The 22,613-nt window shown below is 39.0% G+C and overlaps 1 protein-coding gene across 3 annotated transcripts in view; it reads left to right on the forward strand.

The window, feature by feature from the left end:
• KIZ (kizuna centrosomal protein) overlaps positions 1-22,613 on the forward strand; it is a 99,764-nt gene that overhangs the window by 12,165 nt on the left and 64,986 nt on the right. For 2 of the 3 annotated variants that reach the window (XM_084623835.1, XM_084623837.1), the window contains exons 2-4: positions 3,208-3,270; positions 7,464-7,623; positions 16,001-16,087. In XM_084623835.1, the coding sequence (XP_084479961.1) occupies positions 3,208-3,270; positions 7,464-7,623; positions 16,001-16,087 (310 nt within the window). The remainder of the gene's footprint in view (positions 1-3,207; positions 3,271-7,463; positions 7,624-16,000; positions 16,088-22,613) is intronic. The other variant, XM_084623836.1, reaches the window with a different exon arrangement.

Genomic DNA, 22,613 nt, shown 5'->3' on the forward strand with positions numbered 1-22,613 from the left:
TAAGCTCCCAGGCTTGTCTTTTGAAGGTGCTGTGCAGATTTTCTTTGAGGATGGTGGCCTGATAGATCAGATATGGAGTGATTGCTTTGTGAAAAGTGTTCACCCATGGGTGACATGGTGTGTTTATCTTTTATCATTTTTCTGTGAGAGTTCATTTGGAAGCATAGTGATTGTCTGGTTTCACCCACGTAGATGTTACTGAGGCGTTTGCACTGGATGATGTACACCATGTGTTATGATAGGCGTAGGTAGAAACCATGGATATTGAAAGGTGTGTTGTGGGAGATATTGATCATTGTAGCAGTGGAGATATATCTGCAGGTTTTGCATCTAGTATGGCAGGGTCAGGAGCTGCTTTGAGTTGGTGTATCCTGATCTGGGGGAATCTTGCTTCTGGTGGCGAGGTTGCTCCTGGAATGAACTCCACTCCCGCCAATCACAAGTTAGCTGTGTGACCAGGTCGTCATCTTCACCCTTCGGCCTCTTTTTTTTTTTTTTTTTCTTTTTTTCCCCTTATGCTATTTTTTCTTGATTAAGGTCGTCCATAAACCAGCGACAGAGTTTCTTTCATATCATTCAAAGTATTTGTTTATTTTCCTTGAAGCCCAGTTGTTGCACAGAGGCATTGCTGTGTTCTGTATTTGAATCACACTTATTTGTGTAGAGCACCACTTTCAGTATATGGGAAACCTCCATGTGGACCATGTTTCCGAAGTTGAGTCCTGATGACCATGCTTTTAGTGCAATGGATTTAGCATCTCTCAAGGACTTCAGTATTGTGGATCCTGTCCTGCCACTTGCTGTTGCATATGGATCTTTGACAGTGGGGATGGAAGCTCTCCAGCTTTGATGTGATGTTGGTAGAGCATCCATGTTTCACAGAAGAGTGAGATGAGTAGAACAGCATGGTAGATTTTTATTTTGGTTCTGAGGTAGGCTCCACGTTCCCCCTAGTTCCTGTGGGTGAACCTCCCAAATGCCAACCTGGCCTCTGCCAGGCACTGAGTGATCTTATCATCCAGCATGGTTGCTGGAAAGTACGCTACCCAGGGAGCAGAATTGCCTGACTGAGTTGAGGGGTGTGTTGTCAGTTGTGATGATGGGATCATGGTGCTTGTGATGCTGGTGGTCTGGCGCTGGCTGGTACAGGACCTCTGTGTTTTTCAGGCTAATTGTGAAGCTGAAGCATTTTGAGGCATAGGCAAAGGGGTGCACAATAAGCTAAATGTCCTTGAGTGTGTGTGCAATGAGGGCACAGTCATCAACAAACAAGAGCTCTTTAAGTAGCTGTTCAATTACTTTAGTGCGGCCCTTGTGTCAATGTAGACTGAATAGATCCCCATCCAATCTAAACCAGAAGTGAACACCTCTGTCGAAGTCCTGGATTGCGAACAAGAGCATGGCTGAAAAGACAGTGGCAAAGAAGACTGGAGCCATTACGCATCCTGGTTTGGTGCCACTGGTAGCAGGGAAGGCTTCTGATGAATGACCACACTCCATTACCCTGGCCATCATGCCATCGTGAAATGAGAGGATGACAACAATCCTCTTCGGGCAGCCGCATTTATGAAGGAGTTCCCCCATGATTCACTGTATCAAAGGCCTTGGTCAGGTCAACAAACACTATGTATGGATCCTTGTTCTGGCCTTCTCTAGTATTTGTTGGGCTGCAAACAACTTGTCCATGGTGCCATGGCCAGCATGAAAACTGCACTGTGACTCTGGATACACCGAGTCCACTGGGTGAGAGGTAAGCCCGTTGAGCACAACCCATGCAAGGATTTTCCCTGCTATAGACAGCAGTGAGATTCTGCAATGGTGGTCACAGATAGATATGCTTCCCTTCCTTTTGTATAGCTGGACTATACAAGCATCCTTGCACTCCTGGGGCATGGTACCCTGTCCCCAGATAGTCTTGAAAAGGCTGGTGAATTTCCTGAGCATGAGGGCATGTCTACATTTGTACACTTTGGGTGGAATGCTATCAGGGCCTGCAGACTTGCCTGTGGATAGTTGCTTGATGGCCTTAGTAATCTCATCTAAAGAAGGGTTCCTGGACCGCTCCTGCAGGACAGGATCCTGTGGGAGTGAGTCAATGGCTTCATCGGACATAGTCTCCTGAACTATCAGTCCACTATCAAAGTGCTCTGCCCAATGAGAGAGAACAGCACCTTTGTCTGTGAGCAGCCGGTTACCATCTGTTGTGAGGACTGGGGCTGTACCACTGGATTTTGGGCTGCATGCAGCTCAGAATTCTTCATAGAAGGCCTTCATGTCATGTTTGTCAGCCACTTTCTGCAGTTCTGCAGGCTTCTGCTCTCACCAGTGGTTCTTTATAATCACACTTATTTTGTTACATCAGTGACATCATATTTAAGACTGCCAAAGACTTTTCCTTTTAGTGATACCTTTGTAATTTGCTAATTCCGTTCTGTTCTGATCTAATAACATAGGGTAGAATAGCTTGTTCTGGTTTGAATATTTTTGAAGGGGCATATTGGAGATTATAAATTTTAATGTGTTTGAATTTTCTGAAGTATTTTTGGATTCTTAAATTATATATAGTTGTTTCAAAAATAGCATATTTACAGCATTGTCAGGTGGATTGGTGTTCACCTTCTCCAACAACTACTTTAACTGTGTGCTTTTGTTCAATTATAACCATTCCATGCACATATCTGGAGAAACCTTTTCATCCACCAGCAAAAATGTAACTGCATTGACTTACTAGTTAAAACTTTACAAATCTATTACTGTTAAAGTTTATTTGCTTAATGTATTTGTCCGGTCACCAGTTTTGGAAGCCCTCCTGTAGGGCTCTGACTTCAGGAGGGTAATGTAGCTGGTAGGCCCAACAGTGTCCTATGATTAGTTGATTTGTTTCTTATGAAGAAATAAAATGTAATGTGAGTAAATTTTCCACTGCTGTGAGCTAGAAACAAAGAAGCTTATCTATTTAACTGTTAATGTGCATGGAGAGCTTTGCCCAGTATTCACTCTTTATTCTCAAGGGAAAGCTGATTTGCTGACAATTTAAGGTCCAGCTGCATCATGGGCCACTGTATTAAGCACTGTATAAACATGTAATAAAAATGCTGGTCCCTGTCCCCAAAGAATTTATACTGTGTTTTCTTTACTCTTTGGCAGCTTAAGTTGTACATTTGAACAATGGCTTGATCATTCTGTATTTCCTTTCTTTTTTGTTAGTGAAACAAAGAGGCTGGAATTGGAAAGAAAACTGTTTGAGTACAGCAAATCTGATACATACATGTAAGTCTATTAAAATACTACTTATGCATTATTTTATTTTCATTAGGACAATGTAGAGATCACTAAATGCTTTTGAAATAGCATTGTAAAGTTTGTCAGTTTAAAAAAGAATTTAATATTCACATGTTCAATATAATATAGGAGCTTATTAAATGTCTGTTTGTTACAGTAGCAGAAACAGTTGATGAAAAATGTCTTGAGTGTCTAATGAAATGTGACCATATTCTCCTTACTCTGTATTATTACTGAAACTTTGTGTATGACTTTGTTAGACTTTCTTTCTGCAAAACCTTGGTGATCTAATTCATATGAGGAAGATTCAGACAATTGTCATGGAAGTTTACCACCCTTGCCATAAAGTGTAGTCTTTTATGATAACTTAAAAAAAGGATGATATTTTACGTGTCCCATAAAAACAAATAGAAACTATCCCTGAGCAAATAGACCCAATGTTCAGCTTTCCAGAATTCAAATTCTTTCCATGATGCGTGTGAATGAATCCCATTAAAGTAAATATAAATTAACCCATGGACATCAACAGGAGAATATTCTTTCCACAGTGTATACTGCCACTACTAGAAAATAAAAGGTGTGTGCTGGTATGATGGGGTCTATAAATCCCCCACAAAACAGACTGCAAGACCAGCCCTGCCCCTGCTCAGTTGTGAGAAATGTCAGTTATGGAGAGACATACTCTCAACTGCTTTAGCTAATGAGGGCAAGCCCAAGTATTAAGAGGGAGGAAGAGGAAGGGAAAGGGTAGAATAGCTTGAGACTTCAAGGGAGTAGCAACTCTATCAGACTGAGAGATTTATAACCTTCTTGAGTACAAGGGAGGTAACCAGAGATGGAAGCACTGGGGGCCAAAGGCTTTTTGACTCAGTTCTATTACGTTCGTTGATTCTGCCTTTTTTTTTTCTTGTTGATGGGATTTAAGCCATTGCTGCCCAGGTCCTGGACTGAGCCATGCTGCTTCGACTGGGACTTTGGACAAGGTGGTGCCAGTCTCTGCTGATAGCTTCTTGTACTTGACTTTTCAATAACCAAAATAAAAAAAAACCAAAATACCACAGCCACCCAGGAGATATATTAATGGTGAGGATAGAATTTTATTTTGATGAAACAGAGATGACTGCCTCTTCTACAACTTGCATAGTCACAAGTGGGAATGAGCATGGCTGTGATAAGAAAAGCACAGAGCTGGGAGTGGAGGAGTCAAAGCATCAGTGACAGCTGCGGGGAAAAACAGCCTTGTGGTATTCACAAAACTTTTCTTTTCCCTACTTCCAGCAGTCATGGGTAGGAAAGGGGAGCCTGGACAGGAGGCAAAAACCTGCCTCTCTTCTAGCCAAATTGAGACTGCTGGCAAGTGTTATTTATGATTTGTATTATGGTATTTGCCAAGAAGCTCTGGTCAGAATTAGGACCCCACAGTGGTGGGTAGGCTCTGTACAAACATATAGAAAGACAGTCCTTGCTGTGATGCTTCATATAATACAAATGAAGAATCTTTCTTCTTCAATCTCTCAATCTCTTCTGAAAACACATGCATGTAGAATTGTATCTTTGGAAAACTTCATGAGAGATCTAATAACATATATATTCCTCTGATTCAAAAGATACATCCTCTAAGACTAACTTTACAAATTACAACCTGAAAAACTGTCTAGTATGTGGCAAGTGAAAAATATAGAAAATATCCTCCAGTTTTCATGCAGCTTTCTCTAGTAATAAAATAATTAAGGTAGAGAAAAAATTCATGTGTAAGTAAAAGAGTTTTGAATGGTAAAATGTATCAATCAGTTCTAAAAGATACTGTATGAGGGATTGATGCTGTAGAAATGCTCTGTATATACAGTGAAATTGAATCACCAAGAAGGAAGAATAAACCATCACTGTGCATTCTGAAATAAATAATATTACAGATATACAGTTTTGATCTCTTAAAAAACACCGTTCTATTTGGCTAAAATTGCCTTCTGCAGTTGCTGGCCCACTGACGCTCCACGAGCATCCCTGGTGGTTTTGTTCCAGTGGGGTACTTCCTTGTCGGGCAAACATGTAATGCTAATTCGACCCTCACTTTGCCTTCCCAAAGTTGAAGTCATAAGAGTCTACCCAAGCATAACTGTCCTTTATAAAATATATATAATTTTAATCAGTTTTTCCTGATACAACACATATACCAAAATACCAGACTCATCAGAATACACAAAGTAAATAAATAGGGTTTGGATAAAGGGAGGGGAAGCAACATATCTATCTTTAGGGTCTACTTTAATCATAGACCTCTTAAAAACCAGCTCAAATTGCTTTGAATTTTTTGGGCTTTCTTTTGCTGCAGAATGATAGTCATTTGTTAGCTGCGAGGTCAGTGATCTCACTGAGCCCTGCATTAATATTTGTGGGGATAGACTTTTCCATTTTTGCAGGAATAATTTTTTAGAAACAAAAGCTGCACATTGGAACCAGGCTGCCTTGTTACCAGGTAAACTTCAGGTATCAGGAATATTTCCAAGAATGAAACTTAAGGGGGAGGACTCTAATTTAGCATCAAATATGAAATTGGTTCTTAAACTGACCTCAGACTAGAAATTCTTGATACGGGACACTCCCAAAATATATGTGCTAATATAGAATCCAAGGGAGTTACATTTCCAACAGTGGTCAGCATTTATGAGGCCCATTACCATTAACCTATGTGAGGACCAGTATATTCAAAAAAATTTCTTTTGGTGAATAAGCTGTAGACTCGGGTCTCTAGTTGCTTTTTAAACATTAGATAATAGTGTATTCAGTGGACAGAGATAGTTGTGTATCCAAATCTCTATTCTAAGCAACTCAAATTATCAATCTTTGGCAGAGATTTTTGGGCCAAAAATAGTAAAAGGTTACTGCTGGCTGAATAAATCTAAGACGTTTCTTCCAAAATAATAACAATTCTGGGTTTTGTCCATCCAGTCCCTCCACATGAAGGTTTTGCCACTGATTTTTAAGGCTAGGGATGGAAGCAGAATTTTCTAGTCAGGTTTGACCAAGCTAGCCTCGCAGCCGTGATTGTGGGAGCTCTGGAGCCATCAAATCTATAATAATTTGATCCCACAGTAATGTTAACTGGGAGATTGTATATACTCATTCATTCTGAACCCAAGGTGGGGGTTGTGTGGTCATATCTAACAGCCACAAAGATGTCTGGCTTAACAAAAAGGAGATCTAGTTTTCCAAGTTGGGAAAACAAAATTCTCCCAGAGATAGGGGGAGCTATAATTTGTTCAGAGTCAGTCTAGGTTTCTTACCTGTACCCCAAAGGAATGTTCTGAAAATATTATTGAATTTCTTAAAATAAGTTTGAGGAATAGAAATAGAAAGTTCTGGGAAAGAAACCCAGCATGACTGTCTATTATATCGCCAAGCTCATGAGAACGATGATGGATGAGTACAGAATATGTTCAGTATGTACCCTGATTCACTAATACAGGGATGGGATCTCCCATGGCTTATGGACAGTCAGCCTAGGACTTCTTGTTTTTAAAAAGTCTGTCTGGCACTAAGAAATCCATCCTTCTCTCCAGAGAGAGCAGATAGCTTTCCCATGATGTTGTGTGCATTTTGTCTGAATAGGGCTCATCTACTGGAAAATAAACGTGTGAAAAGGCTGGGGAAATCAATATACTGAGTTATTCATTTCCACTGACTGTCTGTCTGTTTCTCTTTTTTTATCTGATATTACTTTAGATGAGTTGGAATTTCTCTGAAAACACTGGCAGTTTGGAAGACTTAACGTTCCTGTCTATATGACAATCATTCAACAAACACCGTTCCTTACAAACCCAACTAATTTTTAATGTGAACTAATATAAATTGGTTGGAATTAGAAATATAATGTATGAAGTCTGAAAATATAGTGGATTTTTTGGGAAAGTTTGTTTGTCCACTTATTTTTGTGTCCTTTTGAATGCTATTTTAAAATAAAATTTAAATCTAAGTTACTTAGGTGTAGCATCTTGCCATTTATAATGTAGCCCTGAATAAATTGCTCAGATCTATACTTAGGCTTTTAGGAGAAAAAGAGTAATACTGAATACTGTACTAGCATTTTTTTAAAAAATCTCTCTCCCATAAATAAACTGTCAAATTGTTACATCTGATTTCACTGTACATCATAAAAAGTCTTGTTTTTCCCCCCCCCATAGGGCGAAAGTAAACTTCATAAAACTAAAAAAATACTTAAAAGAAATACGTGAACGGCAAAAAAATGCTGTGTTGCGAAACCAAGAATTTTTAAAGGACTTTGATCGTATTGAAGCTCATCTTAGGACTTTTACAAGTTCAGAGGCACTTCAGAAATTGAAGGTAATACTTGTTTAAATACCATAATACAACAGTTCTAATAATACAGAGGAAACTAGATTGACTTTGGCAACGTGTTATGCACATCAACATTTCAGATATCAGTGAATCCTCGTAATGTATTTTTGCAATGCTTAATATTTGTCCCTTTGGGAGTAGGGAAACCTGAAATGAGCTAATGTGACCTAGTAGACAAATGGGTAGTCTGTAAGGCTTTATTATAGTTTGTGGGTTTAGTTTTGTGAAGTGCTGAGCGTCTCTTGTGAGATGCCAAGTGCTCTCAAATCCCTTGGAAGCAAGGAGGAATTGAGGATGCTCAGCACCTTGCAGGATTGCGCCATGTGTTTGCAATAATATTTTAGTTCACTGTTGTTATGCCAACTATTAGCCAAGTAGATGCTGCTGTTCCATGATCAGTTAAATTGGAACTTTGGGAAGGTTATGCAAAGTTTTCCTAATGATTTCTTTCCAAGATTTTTATTCTTTCACTAGATGGTTTTCAACTTTTGTAACAAAACATCATTGCATTTGACATAGCAAAATAAAAAACACCTCATGAAACCAGCTGGAAGACCATCCTAGTATAATTGGCGGTGTCCTGCTTTGCTCATCACTTTTCCTCTTACTTTTCTATATTGCCTCTGCTGATGCCATTGGAAGAGTTTTAAGGGTTTGTCTTCACGTACAACTCTGCATTGGTGCAGCTGCGCCACCATAGCGCTTTAGTGAAGATGCTACTACACTGACAGACAAGCTTCTCCTGCCCTTGTAGTGAATCCACCTCCCTGAGAGGCGGTAGCTGTGTTGATGGGAGAAGCTCCCGTTGACATAGCACTGTCTACACAGGGGGCTAGGTTGATATAACTACATTGCTCAGGAGTGTGGATTTTTCATGCCCCTGAGCGATGTAGTTATATCGGTACAGGTCTGTAGTGTAGATCTGGCCTTAATTGACTGATGAGGCTGTTATGTTAGACATAGTTCAGCCTTCTCCTGCCTTTCTTTACTGCTGCTGATATATCACCAGTTCATTGTTTAGTGGCAAGATTAATGGTTGGTTTCAGAGTAGCAGCCGTGTTAGTCTGTATTCGCAAAAAGAAAAGGAGGACTTGTGGCACCTTAGAGACTAACCAATTTATTTGAGCATAAGCTTTCGTGAGCTACAGCTCACTTCATCGGATGCATAATTAAAGTGGAAAATGCAGTGAGGATGTTTTTATACACACAAACCATGAAAAAATGGGTGTTTATCACTTCAAAAGGTTTTCTCCCCCCACCCCACTCTCCTGCTGGTAATAGCTTATCTAAAGTGATCAAGATTAATGGTGACCTCAGATTAGCTCTGCAATTTATTTGCATGCTTCATTCTTGTTGGTTATAATGCCGTCATTTTTTCATTAAAAGCCAATTCTCTAACATTTTGATGGCAGGCACAGCAACAGGGAAATGTGATTCAGGTGAAATCACACTTTTCCAAAGTTGATGAGAACTTTAAACTTTGCTATTGGGGTGATAAATTAAGGGAACTAGCCCTGTGGGATGCTTTACCTCATGTACTTTGAGTATAGATAGAAAGTGAACTAATAGGAACATCTGAGCATCAAATGACCAGATTAAGTGGAACCAGAAAATTGTAGAATTCATACTTCTAGGCTCATCTGTGGTGGCTGTTTCATGCAGAATCAAAAAGAAATCTGATAACTCCCAGCCTCTCTCCCCATTCAGACCCCTTACCAGCTATGTTTGCAGCCCTGATTTTGCAAAAGAACTCATTGCTGATCTCACTGAATGTAATGTAACCAAAGTATGCCAGTTTTATAAAGTGAGACGTTGTCTTAGTATGAAGGAGATTATGAAACTAGCGCTTAAGTCTGTTCTGCTTTTTTCATTTTTTACAAATTAAAGGCATTTAGTATGTAATGTGCAAAACAAAATAGTCTTTTCTTACTCCTTCCACTGACCAGTGACATGGTACAACCACGGCCCTTCTCTTCTTACTGTATTGCTTCCTGGTCTCGGTCTATCACTAGAAAGATCTATTTTATTTGACGCTATGGGAGTGGGATGTTGCAATTAATTTTAGAAAGGCAGATATCATTACTATCTGCGTTACTTGTTGCTGGCTCACATGATGTAGAAGCTGTGCACCAAGCTCTGTCATTTTGGTCATCAGTAACTTATTATGGAAGGTAATAGACATACAACTCCTCTGACCCTAAAGTTTTTATGGTAATGAAGAAACTTTATGATTGTAGGAATAAAAATAATGTTTAATACTCACTTCATGAGTATTCTGAGAGAGAATAAATTGCATAGGGAGGTTGTGGAATCTCCATGATTGGAGATTTTAAAGAGCAGGTTAGAGATGGTCTAAATAATATCTAGTCCTGCCATGAGTGCAGGACTAGACTCTAGAGGTCCCTTCCAGTCCTATGATTCTATGATCTGCTGAGGCCATAATAATAGATCATCATCATAATTACCAGTCTGGTCAGTTTTTATGAAAATTTTTGACTTTTGGTCAAAAAAAAAGTTTTTTTTGTTTGCTTATTGAAGAAAAGGTTTTTTGTGGAAAGTGGACACTTTTTATGAAAAGTTTTGTGTCATCAAATATCCAATTTTCTCTTGGGGAAAAACAGTTTAAAGGGGAAATTTTTGACCAGCCTTAGTCACATAATATTGACATAGTGATTACATTTTAATCTCATCCTGATAAATTGAAATTAGTTCTACCTTTTCAAAATGTAGCTTTCTGACACCAAGCAGAAGAGTAAAATTTTCAAATGTAGCGGTTTCTTTGCTGTTCAGGAAGGTACAGTCTCTGATCCAGATATATCTCTAGATCAGTGGTTACCAAACTTTAACAACCTGTGAACCCCTTTCACTAAAATGTCAAGTCTCGCAAACTCCCTCCTAAAAATGAATATTTCCAGGGATTTTCTTCTTTACCTGAATATAAATTATAAAAGCATGATCTTGGAAATATAAAATTTGTTTTTATGACATGCTTATTACACACTATTTACTATTATTTATCATTATAGTATTTTTATTACACTATGAAAACAGCAACAATCTTCCAATATCTCACTTTCGTAGCTTGTATCACTTTGAATAAGCCTGTTATAAGACAAGGCCCCTGTGTTTCATCAAGGAGTATCAGATGTGAAACAGCATGAAGGTATTTAAGAAGCCAACTCAGAGTTCCTTCCTCCTACAGAAGCATTCAGGTCTTGAGCAGTCCAGGCAAACAACGCATGTTACAACAAAGCTTAAACTTTTTCTTCATAATAATTTTTAAAACAACACTAGCTGCCTATTTAATTTTAAAAACAGCAAAAATATCCACCTCCCTTTCCATTTCTTATAAGAAGTCTTGAAGTTTAAATCTCCTCCGTGTGATAGATATGCTTGCTTTGATCTGCTTAGCTCTTGGAAGTCCAGGGGCTCCGGGCTGCTGGCCCCGTGCTGCCGGCCCTGTGCTGCCCAGGGTTCCTAGGGACAGCTCTGTCCGCTATTAGGGAATTTTTTCCCAAGAACCCCCTGTAACATTTCATGAACCCCCAGGGGTTCACGAACCCCAGTTTGGGAACCACTGCTCTAGATGATATTGGTCACAAAGGCCAAGGGTTTTTTTTTAAAAAATGAAAGGATGTGTACAGTAGGCTCTATGTCCAGTTTTTGAAACCTAAGTGGCCCAATTTTTCAGAAGAAGTGTAGAGTCAGCAGCTCCTGTGGAAGTCATTAGGAAGGAAGCTGAAGAGACCGAGAGATGTGAGGGGACTAAGACTGATAATGTGAGGAAAAAGGATAGTTGAGAAATCCATTTGTGTTGGGAAGAGGGAAATAGGTAAGCATTCCTGAAACAGAGAGAGGATGAGGTGTGAACATAAACAGAAGAAAAATAGAAAGGAAGGAAAAAGTGTGAAATTGTACATGAGAATAGGAGAGAAGACAACAAAGGGAGAAAAGTAAAGGAAGAAATGATGCACAGTGAAAATGTTAGAAAATTTAACATTTTTTGTCATTTCTGGCTCTCTTCCCTTCATACACACCCCAAATCCCTCATCAGGAGGTACCATATGAGTCCCACAGTGCATTTGCCTACCCAGGTCTTTGTTTTCTTAAATTTGTCCATGGAAATCAAAATGATTTTGAACAGGTGTGTCAAGTAGACTTGACCATTCAGAAGGATTGTGCCAGAAGGTCATATAACTGTAAAAGAAAAATGTCTGTGAGTGGGTACAAAAGGCCTATCTGGATTATTTTATGTACCCTACACTAGTGCTTGATTTGCCCGCCTGCTTCACCTGGCAAGAGATGGCATTAGACCTCCGCCCACGGAGTTGATTTGGCAGCTATTTCAGCCTAACTTCTTGTCAGCAAGTTAAGGAAGTATGGGCTGGATGAATGCACTATAAGGTGGGTAGAAAGCTGGCTAGATTGTTGGGCTCAACGGGTAGTGATCAATGGCTCCATGTCTAGTTGGCAGCCGGTATCAAGTGGAGTGCCCCAAGGGTCGGTCCTGGGGCCGGTTTTGTTCAATATCTTCATAAATGATCTGGAGGATGGTGTGGATTGCACTCTCAGCAAATTTGCGGATGATACTAAACTGGGAGGAGTGGTAGATATGCTGGAGGGGAGGGATAGGATACAGAAGGACCTAGACAAATTGGAGGATTGGGCCAAAAGAAATCTGATGAGGTTCAATAAGATTCTTACTCCTTCCACTGACCAGTGACATGGTACAACCACGGCCCTTCTCTTCTTAAGGGTCCTGCACTTAAGATGGAAGAATCCAATGCACCGCTACAGACTAGGGACCGAATGGCTAGGCAGCAGTTCTGCGGAAAAGGACCTAGGGGTGACAGTGGACGAGAAGCTGGATATGAGTCAGCAGTGTGCCCTTGTTGCCAAGAAGGCCAATGGCATTTTGGGATGTATAAGTAGAGGCATAGCGAGCAGATCGAGGGACGTGATCGTTCCCCTCTATTCGACATTGGTGAGGCCTCATCTGGAGTACTGTGTCCAGTTTTGGGCCCCACACTACAAGAAGGATGTGGATAAATTGGAGAGGGTCCAGCGAAGGGCAACAAAAATGATTAGGGATCTAGAACACCTGATTTATGAAGAGAGGCTGAGGGAGCTGGGATTGTTTAGCCTGCAGAAGAGAAGAATGAGGGGGGATTTGATAGCTGCTTTCAACTACCTGAAAGGGGGTTCCAAAGAGGATGGCTCTAGACTGTTCTAAGTGGTAGCAGATGACAGAACGAGGAGTAATGGTCTCAAGTTGCAGTGGGGGAGGTTTAGATTGGATATTAGGAAAAACTTTTTCACTAAGAGGGTGGTGAAACACTGGAATGCGTTACCTAGGGAGGTGGTAGAATCTCCTTCCTTAGAGGATTTTAAGGTCAGGCTTGACAAAGCCCTGGCTGGGATGATTTAACTGGGAATTGGTCCTGCTTCGAGCAGGGGGTTGGACTAGATGACCTTCAGGGGTCCCTTCCAACCCTGATATTCTATGATTCTATGATTCTTGAATATTGTGATGGTAGACAGGTTTGCATGCAGGCCACCACAGACCACTGTTTAATAAGGGGCTTGCTATTTTAAAAACAAACAGAAAATATAAATAAAATGAACCCCCCCGTGATACAGTATATTAATGTGGCCCTAAGTAAGAACACAGGAATTTCCATGTTGGTTCAGACTAGTGGTCCATCTAGTCCAGTATTCTGTCTCTGACTGTGGCCAGTATCAGCTGCTTCAGAGTAAGGTGAAACTTCTGTAGGGTTTGAGGTTGGCAAATGTGTAGTACTATAACTAGATAGTCTTGTTATCTATTTGGGTGTCCAATCCTTTTTTGAATCCTTCTAAGCTCTTAGCCTCAGTGATATGTTGTGGCAGAAAGTTCCACTCGGTAATTTTACACTGTGTAAAAATGTATTTCTTTTTAATCACTTTTAAAAATGTGCTGCCATTCATTTCCTTTGATGCCCCCTAGTTTTTGTATTCTAAAAAAGAGTGACTAGCAATGCCTGATCTGCCTTCTCTCTACTATTCCTTCCTTTTTATCCGTTTGTCACCTTCTGGCCTATTCATCTTAAGGTAAAGCTTTGTATTCTCTTTTCATTTGGAAGTTTTCCATCCTTCTAATCATTCTTGTTCCCTCTTTTGGAACACCCTCTATTTCGGATATGTCATTTTTGAAATGGTTTGATTAGAACTGTTCATGCTGATGAAAATTCCTTTTGAATTCTAGTACCTTTGCACTTAAATCTCTGATTCGGAAGGTCCTTTTCCTGGAGGCAGTGACTTCAGTTTATAGAATGAATAATTTTCAGGTTCTAGTGGCTGACCCACCTGTATAAAATTCTTCAGAAGCAGAGAGCATCTTTGGAGGAAATCTAGGATGTGTTCATGGGTGGCAATTGATTTCCACTTTAATAAGTCATGCGTGCTTCTAACATCCTATGCCTGCATACCCATCCTAATAACTTTTTTTCATAGCTACGTCTGGCTTATATCTGTTAACTTTTTTTAAAATCTGTGAGCTGCAGCTGTAGAACGTCCTTTCCCCACACAGCTGGAGATCTGTTAGCCATGCCCCAGATCCCAACTATGCATTGCTGTAGATGGAGTCTGGAGGAGCATGCTTGGTTTGTAACTCCTTGCATGGGCTGACTTGCACCATACCTCTCCTTTAGAGTAGAACTGTTAACAGCTCTTCCTACAGACTGTATGCACCTGTGATTGGGACAGGAAAGATTGGCCTAAGGTTATAGATATCCTTCAGATTGGTGCATTATTCAGTGTGTCCTTATAAACAAAATGTGATGCACATTATGATTTAAAGTGGGCCCAGTAAATGTTGTAAATGAACTGATGTGGGCCCCAATTACTCTCTATACTGTTCTGTATGTAATGTCTTCAGTACTCCCCTTTAGAAGTTCTTATACCATCATTTCATTTTTTTTTTTTTTTTTTTTTTACTGGGTTGGTGCCATTTTTACTCAGCTCGTTGGAGAAAGCACAGCTCTCAGAGCCCTTGTGCAATACTGGTGGAATGATTCCACTGTCTGATTTCCTATTTGTGGCAATTTTCAGGATTAAATGGATTAATAGAGAATTATGAAGATAGTAATCATTCAAACTGGCCTATAGACGTGCAGGAAAAAATTAAGTTATTAATTTTCAGCACCTTTTCTTTTTTTGGGTGGTGAGAGAATGCCTGCAGGAGTGAATTAGCTTAACTCCACGTTCAGCGTATTAAATGGCTATTGTTACCAACTACTTTTCTTTACAAAAAAAGCTTAACTTGTTTCCGTGTGCTTCTGCAGTTTGTTCAATAACTGTTGGAAGCTTAACTGAAATAATTTATGTAAGCTTTTGGGAAAACTGAGTAGTTAAACATTAATTAGTTTGGAGTACCAGGTGTAAAATGCTTGGTTGAATATAGACTTTTTTTCCTTGTATTATTGCAAATTTTATGAAAAAATGTATGTGGAAAATAACACTTTTTATATATGCAGATTGAGAATTAAAGTACAGAGCTGTCCAAGTTGATTAGTTATCAGATGTATTTCTCCCTGTATACTACCCAATTCAAAGTACATAGTGAAGTGCACCCACTCAGGACCAGTGTAATCTGTTCTTAAGGTTTACAATTACTAACATGCAGTACTAATTATAGGTGCTGTATATGCTTAGCTTCTAAGCAATAGTCCTTCTATGACTGCATTACTTTTGGTCAATTAAACAATGTAGTGGAGGAGAAGATATTTTTATGTAGTTCTTTGTTAGTAACATGAGAGCAAGTTGTTTTTTTCATGCTGTGTTGCTCTTTGTAACATCTGCAGTATATTTTCTCATTAGAATAGCTCAGCAAATTGTAAACTGACTTACATAAAACAATACAAAATTTAAAGCTCAGCGTTTCACTGCAAAGCAGCAAAGTTATTATGTAGAAATAGCCAAAATAATCTGGAATTATAAAAAACATGAATAAATGTCTGAGTCCACAAGTTGTTGTTACTCTTTAGAATCATGAAACAAGTGAACACATGAAAACCCACAGGAGGATGCACAAGCCACATACAACATATGTTTTTCCTGGAAACTAAAACATATTTTGAAAGAATGGTGTCTTTGGCTATTTTCTTATGAGCTGTTAAACATCTTTGTTTTTCTCAGATAAGATTATATCTTTGTGAATAACGAATTGTCTTACATTCCAGTTAATTACTTTTATGCCATTGATTTCCTTGATTACTGTACAAATTGTGCCATATAAGTATTTGTTGATCTGTGTGTGTGTGTATGTATGACTACATTTTTATAATACATAAATCATTTATATGATGGGTCTATTTATATGTAGGTACAATACGAAGGAGAAATTAAAAGTATGCTGTCACTTCAGAAGAATAGCATGCCAATAAAAGGTGACGAAGATAGCAATGAGCAGGTAATGGAAAAGAAGTGGAAAACTGTATATATTTTGTTACTTGAACACTTCGGTGTTCTCCTCTAAGGTGTACCATTCAGTAAATGGTTGTTGCAAAATGCCTTTTAAGTGTGGAATTTTTGCCATATCATTTCTATTGTGAAACAGTGCTTTCACAACAAAATCAAGCAGATAAAAAATTGCACTAATATTTTTATCATGGTAAAAAGAGAACCATAATAAACTGAAGAAAAAGACCGGTGTTTGTTTGTTTTTCTGGTCAGCTGCTAGTTTTATATTTTAATACCAAAGATTGTGAAAAGAATTTTAAACTCTGAAAAATATTCTTAATGAAATTACACAAAATACAGTAATTTATTTATGACATTCATAATTTTGTACATTTTGAGCTTTTCTTGAAAGAAGCAAAAAAAAATTGCATATCTAAGCAACAGACAAAAAGACTGACAAGGAATACTTAAATATATTCTGCTATATATCTGCAGTAATGCAGGCTTCTAATCCCTCCTCCTATCGCCGTATAAATGATACAGTTCAAGACCATAGCTGTTTTCTTCACTAAAAGCAGTAAAGCTCTTTTAGATGAAATGTCTAAAAACATCTTGTAATAACTTGGAGCATGCTGGCAAGAGTAGTCACTTGTGACTATGTGTGAAACCCCCTCAGCTAGTCGATATTGTAATAAGCAAAAATGGTAGAATCACTCCATTATTCAGAAAAGCCAACAGCATGCTTGTCCCTTAGGCTACAGCATTCATTAAGAAAAGCTTACTGGGCTGAAAGCTGGAAACAGATGATAACGGGATATGATTTTCATATTTAATGCATTCCTTGGAAGAGTATGTGTGCTGCAGATTGATAGAAGAATCAACTGCTACTTTACTAAAAGACTTTCTAGTTTGCCCTATAGCTACCGATGGAATCATTCAGCCAAGAAATTAACTTTTTCTCCTTTTACCTGCTTTATATATCTGCTAAGCAGGTTGCCTGGCTGCCAGTAAATGTTATTATGCAGTTAACTGTTTGGTATTTAAGACTCTTATCAGAAAAGAAACAGAGGCCACACTATTTTGTTTTTATAGTAGGAGGAAGGTTTTCGTTTTTCTTTCTTCAGTGCATTAGCAGGCATTAATCTGAGTTTATGGGAAGTTTTCCCCCATAGATTAAAAAGTTAAAAACCTTGAATTTAGAGCATTCTTTAACCTATAATATACAAAGCAATGGATCCGGCAACCTTGACTTATATAAGCAGGCCTTTAAGAATGCATGAATTATATATATTCAGTTTAGATGTACAGGAAGTCATAGAGTTCTGAAATGCTGAATTTTTCTATTTGTTAAATAATGTTTGATTTGAAAATAATTTTCATAGAAGATAGACATTTTAATCTATAGAATTTTTTCTCTTTATTGTACTTGTTACATAAATACCAGAATACTAGTGTTGCTATGGTTCCAAAAAATTCTTTTTCCCATTCAAAATAGAGAAACATTTTGGGTAATGTTAGGAAGCTTAATACGAACCCAAAATTGTCAGTTTACATTGCATTAAAATGATAGTTAAAATTCGGAGGTTGGTGGGGGGGTGAAGGTTTATTTGCTGTGAAATACAAAGATGGCGTCTTTAAATTGTTCTGTGGGTATGATGTTTAGAGAGAGATTTTAGCTTATCTGAGTAGAGGGTGGGTAACATGAACACATTAGTGCAACTTAAAACAAAATATCCTTTTGGTGGGTGGTTGTAATTCTGATTTTAATGGCTCTTTCTGCAAGAAATAATCTGAAGAATGTCCCCACTTGTTTACATCTCATTTCATTTTCAAGAATGTTGTAATTGTTGTTTTTAATTTGGCACTATTTTTGAGCCTAATCATGCCTTTTTCCTTCCCATTCTTAAGTTGACTTTAGATCTCTTTCATTCAGATATGTAAAGAAGGTGAAAGTCATTCTGGTGCTTGGGGTTTGTGCAGTGCCATCAGCATCACTCTAAAGTCCTGCAGTGAAGCAGTGACAATGCCACTAGCAGAGTGGGTGGCACAGAAGGTTTCCCTGTGAGGTGGATGATTGGCACACAGGGTGGCATTGTGGATGGGAAGGGCTATGGACTCTGCCACTATTTGGAGTCTATGGCCCTACTGCCCACATACGTTTTGGAGGCAGGCAGCAGAAACTTCTTCAACTTGTAGGCCAAAGCAATGACCTCAGGGAGCTGCACTGCACACTGATAGGTAGATAAGGACTTGGGTTTCACGTCTTCCACAGCCCTTGCCTACACTTTTCCTGCAGAAAGTCCAGTTTCTGTCTTTTGTGGGAGGGTAACGTGAATAATCCCCAAAGCATAAGCTAATACAAATATAGTGTACAAATTGTGTTCATTGATTTGTTGCATAGTATGACTTTCCTTACAACTGTTGCCTTTTGGACCAGCACTCCAACAGAGTGATGGGCCTGGCCCGCATTCCTTCTCTCTGACTTCAGTGAGAGTTTTGCCTGGCTGAGTACTGCAGGATCATAGCCTAAGTAGAATTACAGTATTTCTGTACGAAAACCAAGGAGAAAGTGCCACATCTTTTTCAAGACTTTATTAAAATTATACAGCAGGTTGTCGCAAGTAATGACAGTATATCAGATTTTAATTCTGTCTGCATTTACCTAAATGATATATGTGGCTCCTACATGATTTATTTTTATCTGAATAAACTGTAGTGTTGGGGGAAAATAAGCATCATATTTTATTGTTTAGTCTGAGAAATACAGCTAGGAGAAGTCACCCAATTAACAGGTTCTGAAATGCTTGGCTTGCTTAAAAGTGATGTCTGAGCATCATTAAGGATACTAATGCAAGACATGAAGGCGAAGAGGATGTATATCCTTTGTGTATGGAACTTACTGAGAGAACACATTTGGAAGTAGAAACGTCAAGAGAATATTGTCTAATGTTTTTTCCTGTCCCCAAATATATATGAATATTAGTCAGTCAGTATTTGGAAGGAATAGGTTTGGTTATTGAATAAACTTAATGCGGTTGGCCATCTTAAACTGAACTGGATGTTAATGTAATGCCAAATGTGAATGGTGACATGCAGTACTTGGACTTCAAAAGCCTGACAGGACTGGACTGAAGGCATCTGGGGGGCTTAACTGTAAACAGACACAGAGTTGGATTTTTTTAGCAGCACTTTGCCCTGAGAAGCTCTTGCATGGTTGTCTGATGAGTCAGAAGAAACAAGCTGATATCGTGCTGTAGGTTTATATTTTAGAATTGTTGTAACTAAATTGAGTGTCTGTTTAGCAATGTATTTGTATAGGTGTGTTTATTTTCCCATTTTTTTTCTTTCTATAAAAGGTGCTTAATGTGATAGGGAGGAGGTCAAAGGCAGGTGTTTCTGTGGGGTAGAGTGGCTATGAGAAGCTTCCCATCATGGACCTACCGTTTCTAGATGTGGTGGTGGAGTCTGGCCCTTAGCATTCTTTCTTCAAACATCCCATAGATAGCCCATGTCACATTATGTTGTAGGTAACTTACCTATTGCATTTATCTAGCTGTTCCAGTCTAACATATGTCCGCTTCTCTCATCATATGTTGTGAAACATCTAATTGTTAGGGAATTCAAGAAGGGTTTTTGTTTCGATTTTAGCAAATTTTTTTGTTAATAAAATAAAACTAACAGCCCACAAAAACTTTTTTCTATCTATAAGATTAAACCCCAATTTTTATGTAGTGTGTTTTGGGTTTTCTTTCTTTGGGGATGCCAGGAGAAGAGGATGCAACATAAATTAAGTGCAGTCTACTCTATATGCTAATTTAGTTGGGCCTTCTCAAAACAGCACCTTGGTAGCCAAAGTAAGAGAGACTGAAGGATGGTGTTGGGGGGAGAAATTACATTCCTTTAAAGATTTTCACAGGATTCTCCCTTGTGGGTTTTGTGCCTCCAGTATGAATCAAGTGAGAACTCCCTACATTCTATAAGCCTTTGGTTCTCTGAGTCAACCCTTCCTCAACCCTCTCTGAAAATGCTCCAGCTACAGGTATTTTAGAGGTCTTGAAATACTGTAATCTGTTCCTGTCTGACATTGGCAGCCAATGAAGGATCTCCCTCCTGAAGTTGTACAACAGTTTCCAGCTACTGCAGTTCTGGCTTTCATTTCCCATCCTACTTGAGGTAGATGCCTAGTATCCTTTATAGGATAAGTTCCCTGGCATCTACTCAGGACATAAGACTTTTTAGTTTGTATTTAATCTGTTTATTTCCTTTTACAAAAGCTGCATTCACTCTTCCCCAGTATATCGTGTTAATCTATGTGTCAGATAGTTCTGTTCTTTACTATAGTTTCAACCAGTTTGCCTGGTACTGAAGTTAGGCTTACTGGCCTGTAAGTGCCAGGATTGCCTCTGGAGCCTTTTTGGAAAAAATGGCATTACATTAGCTACCCTCCAGTCATCTGGTACTGAGGCTGATTTAAGCAATAGGTTACATATCACGGTTAGTAATTCTGCAAGTTTCATATTTGAATTCCTTCAGAACTCTTGAGTGAATATCATCTGGTCCTGGTGACTTATTACTGTTTAATTTTCAGTTTGTTCCAAAACCACCCCTATTGACACCTCAATCTTGGACAGTTTCTCAGAATTAATAGGAATATACCAAATAGCCGAGATATCAACGATCACTGGCACTGAAGACTGAGATGGATGATGTGGATTGGCACCAATGTTCCAGAGATACCCAGTTACATTGAAAACACCATGATGGCAGTGCCTAGCACTTAGGGAGCTCAGTGATGAAAAAATTACCTTCTATTGAGACTCAGATCTTCTGCAAGCCTTTCTACCTCTGTGCATCAGGTCTTTAAACCACTCTGAGTTTCCATGTTTCAGGAATTCCATCCCTGGATCAGTTTGTTCCTCAGTAACCTCATCCTTCTCCTTGAAAAATGAGAATTCTGTGACTTTCTGAGCACAATTCCTTCTCCTCTAGTGCCATGGCAGCTATCTATTGGCAGAGTTGTGTAGCTTGGGATGGAGCGGGGGTCTTTTCCTAGAGGAATCGCTCTCAGCTCTGGGTTTCTGAGCTGTGTGTGCCATGAAGTCTGGCTTCTGCAACCTTCAGGGCATTGTGGGTTTTTTTGAGTCACGAAAGCCCTGGTCTTTTGATGCTTTGGAAACTCTTTACCCAGAAACTCCATGTCTTTTAGGACAATGGCATTGTAATCATGAAACTTTGCAAAAACTTCTCAGCAGTGAAGCATCCTAATTTGTGGAAAACAGAAGACCTTCTATGGCAGTGCTACCTCACATCTGTTAAGAGAATTGGTTTACCAGTGCAGCCTACCGCACAGACCTACATTTGGCCTGTTTTTTGTTGTTGTGCTGAGGAGTCAATACCTACTCATGGCAGAGCTTGTAGACGTACAGAGAGTAGGAACTCAGCATAGACTCCTTAACAGCATAGACCGAGCATAGACTCCTTAACAAATGGAGTACAGAATATGGAAGCTTCTAACCTTCAAATCAGAGAAACTCTATGCTGAGTAAAACTCAAGGTTCTCCAGATCCCTGATCTAGGTTGCTGTAGTGCCAAATATCAGAGGACATCAAGGAATCAAACTAGGCACAAGACGACTCTGGACTGCTGGGCATTCATGCTGAATAATAGGACTTAATGCTGACCAATGAAGCTTCATGCTGCCACCTCCCCTGGAATGGCTCACTGGGAATTAACGCTGACCTGTAGTGATCTAGTGATGAGACGTTTGGCCTGGGCTGTATCTCAGGTGTCTCATCTAGTACAATGTCAACCGAACGCTACAGGTGAGACTGTGTCCTCATTGCAAAATAGCTGAATTTTGATGCATTAGGAAAGTAAACATTTTATTCTTGTGAAAGAAAAGTGCTTTAAGAAGGGCAATATTGTGTGTGTATTGTGGAGAATGAGAGGAAATACCTGGGTAAAACAAATAGAAAAGATGGCAATTGAGAGGGTGTAATGGATAAATTAATTTGCCATTTTCCTGTGGGGATTTGACTTCAAATGTGTCGTAGCTGCCAATGAGAGTTGTGTGAGATTCTATAATTTTTTTTTTTTTTATAATTTTAGCTAAATCTCTTCGCACTTCCCCCCCACAAAATGTACCTCCTTTTCCCTTCATTTTATTTTGCTGCTGGGTGAAAAACTACACAGGAACCAATCCTTATCTTTCAAATTCTAAAATTCAAAGCAGATGAAGAGAAATCCTTATGATCAAAAAGGAGTTTGCTAGCAAGGCAACTTTTGCTATAACATGCGGAGCTGATAAATTCTGATAAATTCTGTTTTGGAACACTAAATCCAGGAGCCACTAAATCCATAAAACATTTGCTGGATAAATTTGAGAGCAGAAAATCAGACCCAAAGGATAAAAAAGAGGAACCCAAAGTAGTAGTGATGAAATAAATTGTAAGCTTAATCTGAGTAACATACTCTGAATCTTTCTGCGAATACCTTAGTTTATAGAGTTATTGGATTTTCTTTTGTTTGTGTGTTTA

This window comes from Lepidochelys olivacea (genome assembly GCF_965140295.1).
Source record: "Lepidochelys olivacea isolate rLepOli2 genome assembly, chromosome: 3".
Lineage (NCBI taxonomy): Eukaryota > Metazoa > Chordata > Testudines > Cheloniidae > Lepidochelys > Lepidochelys olivacea.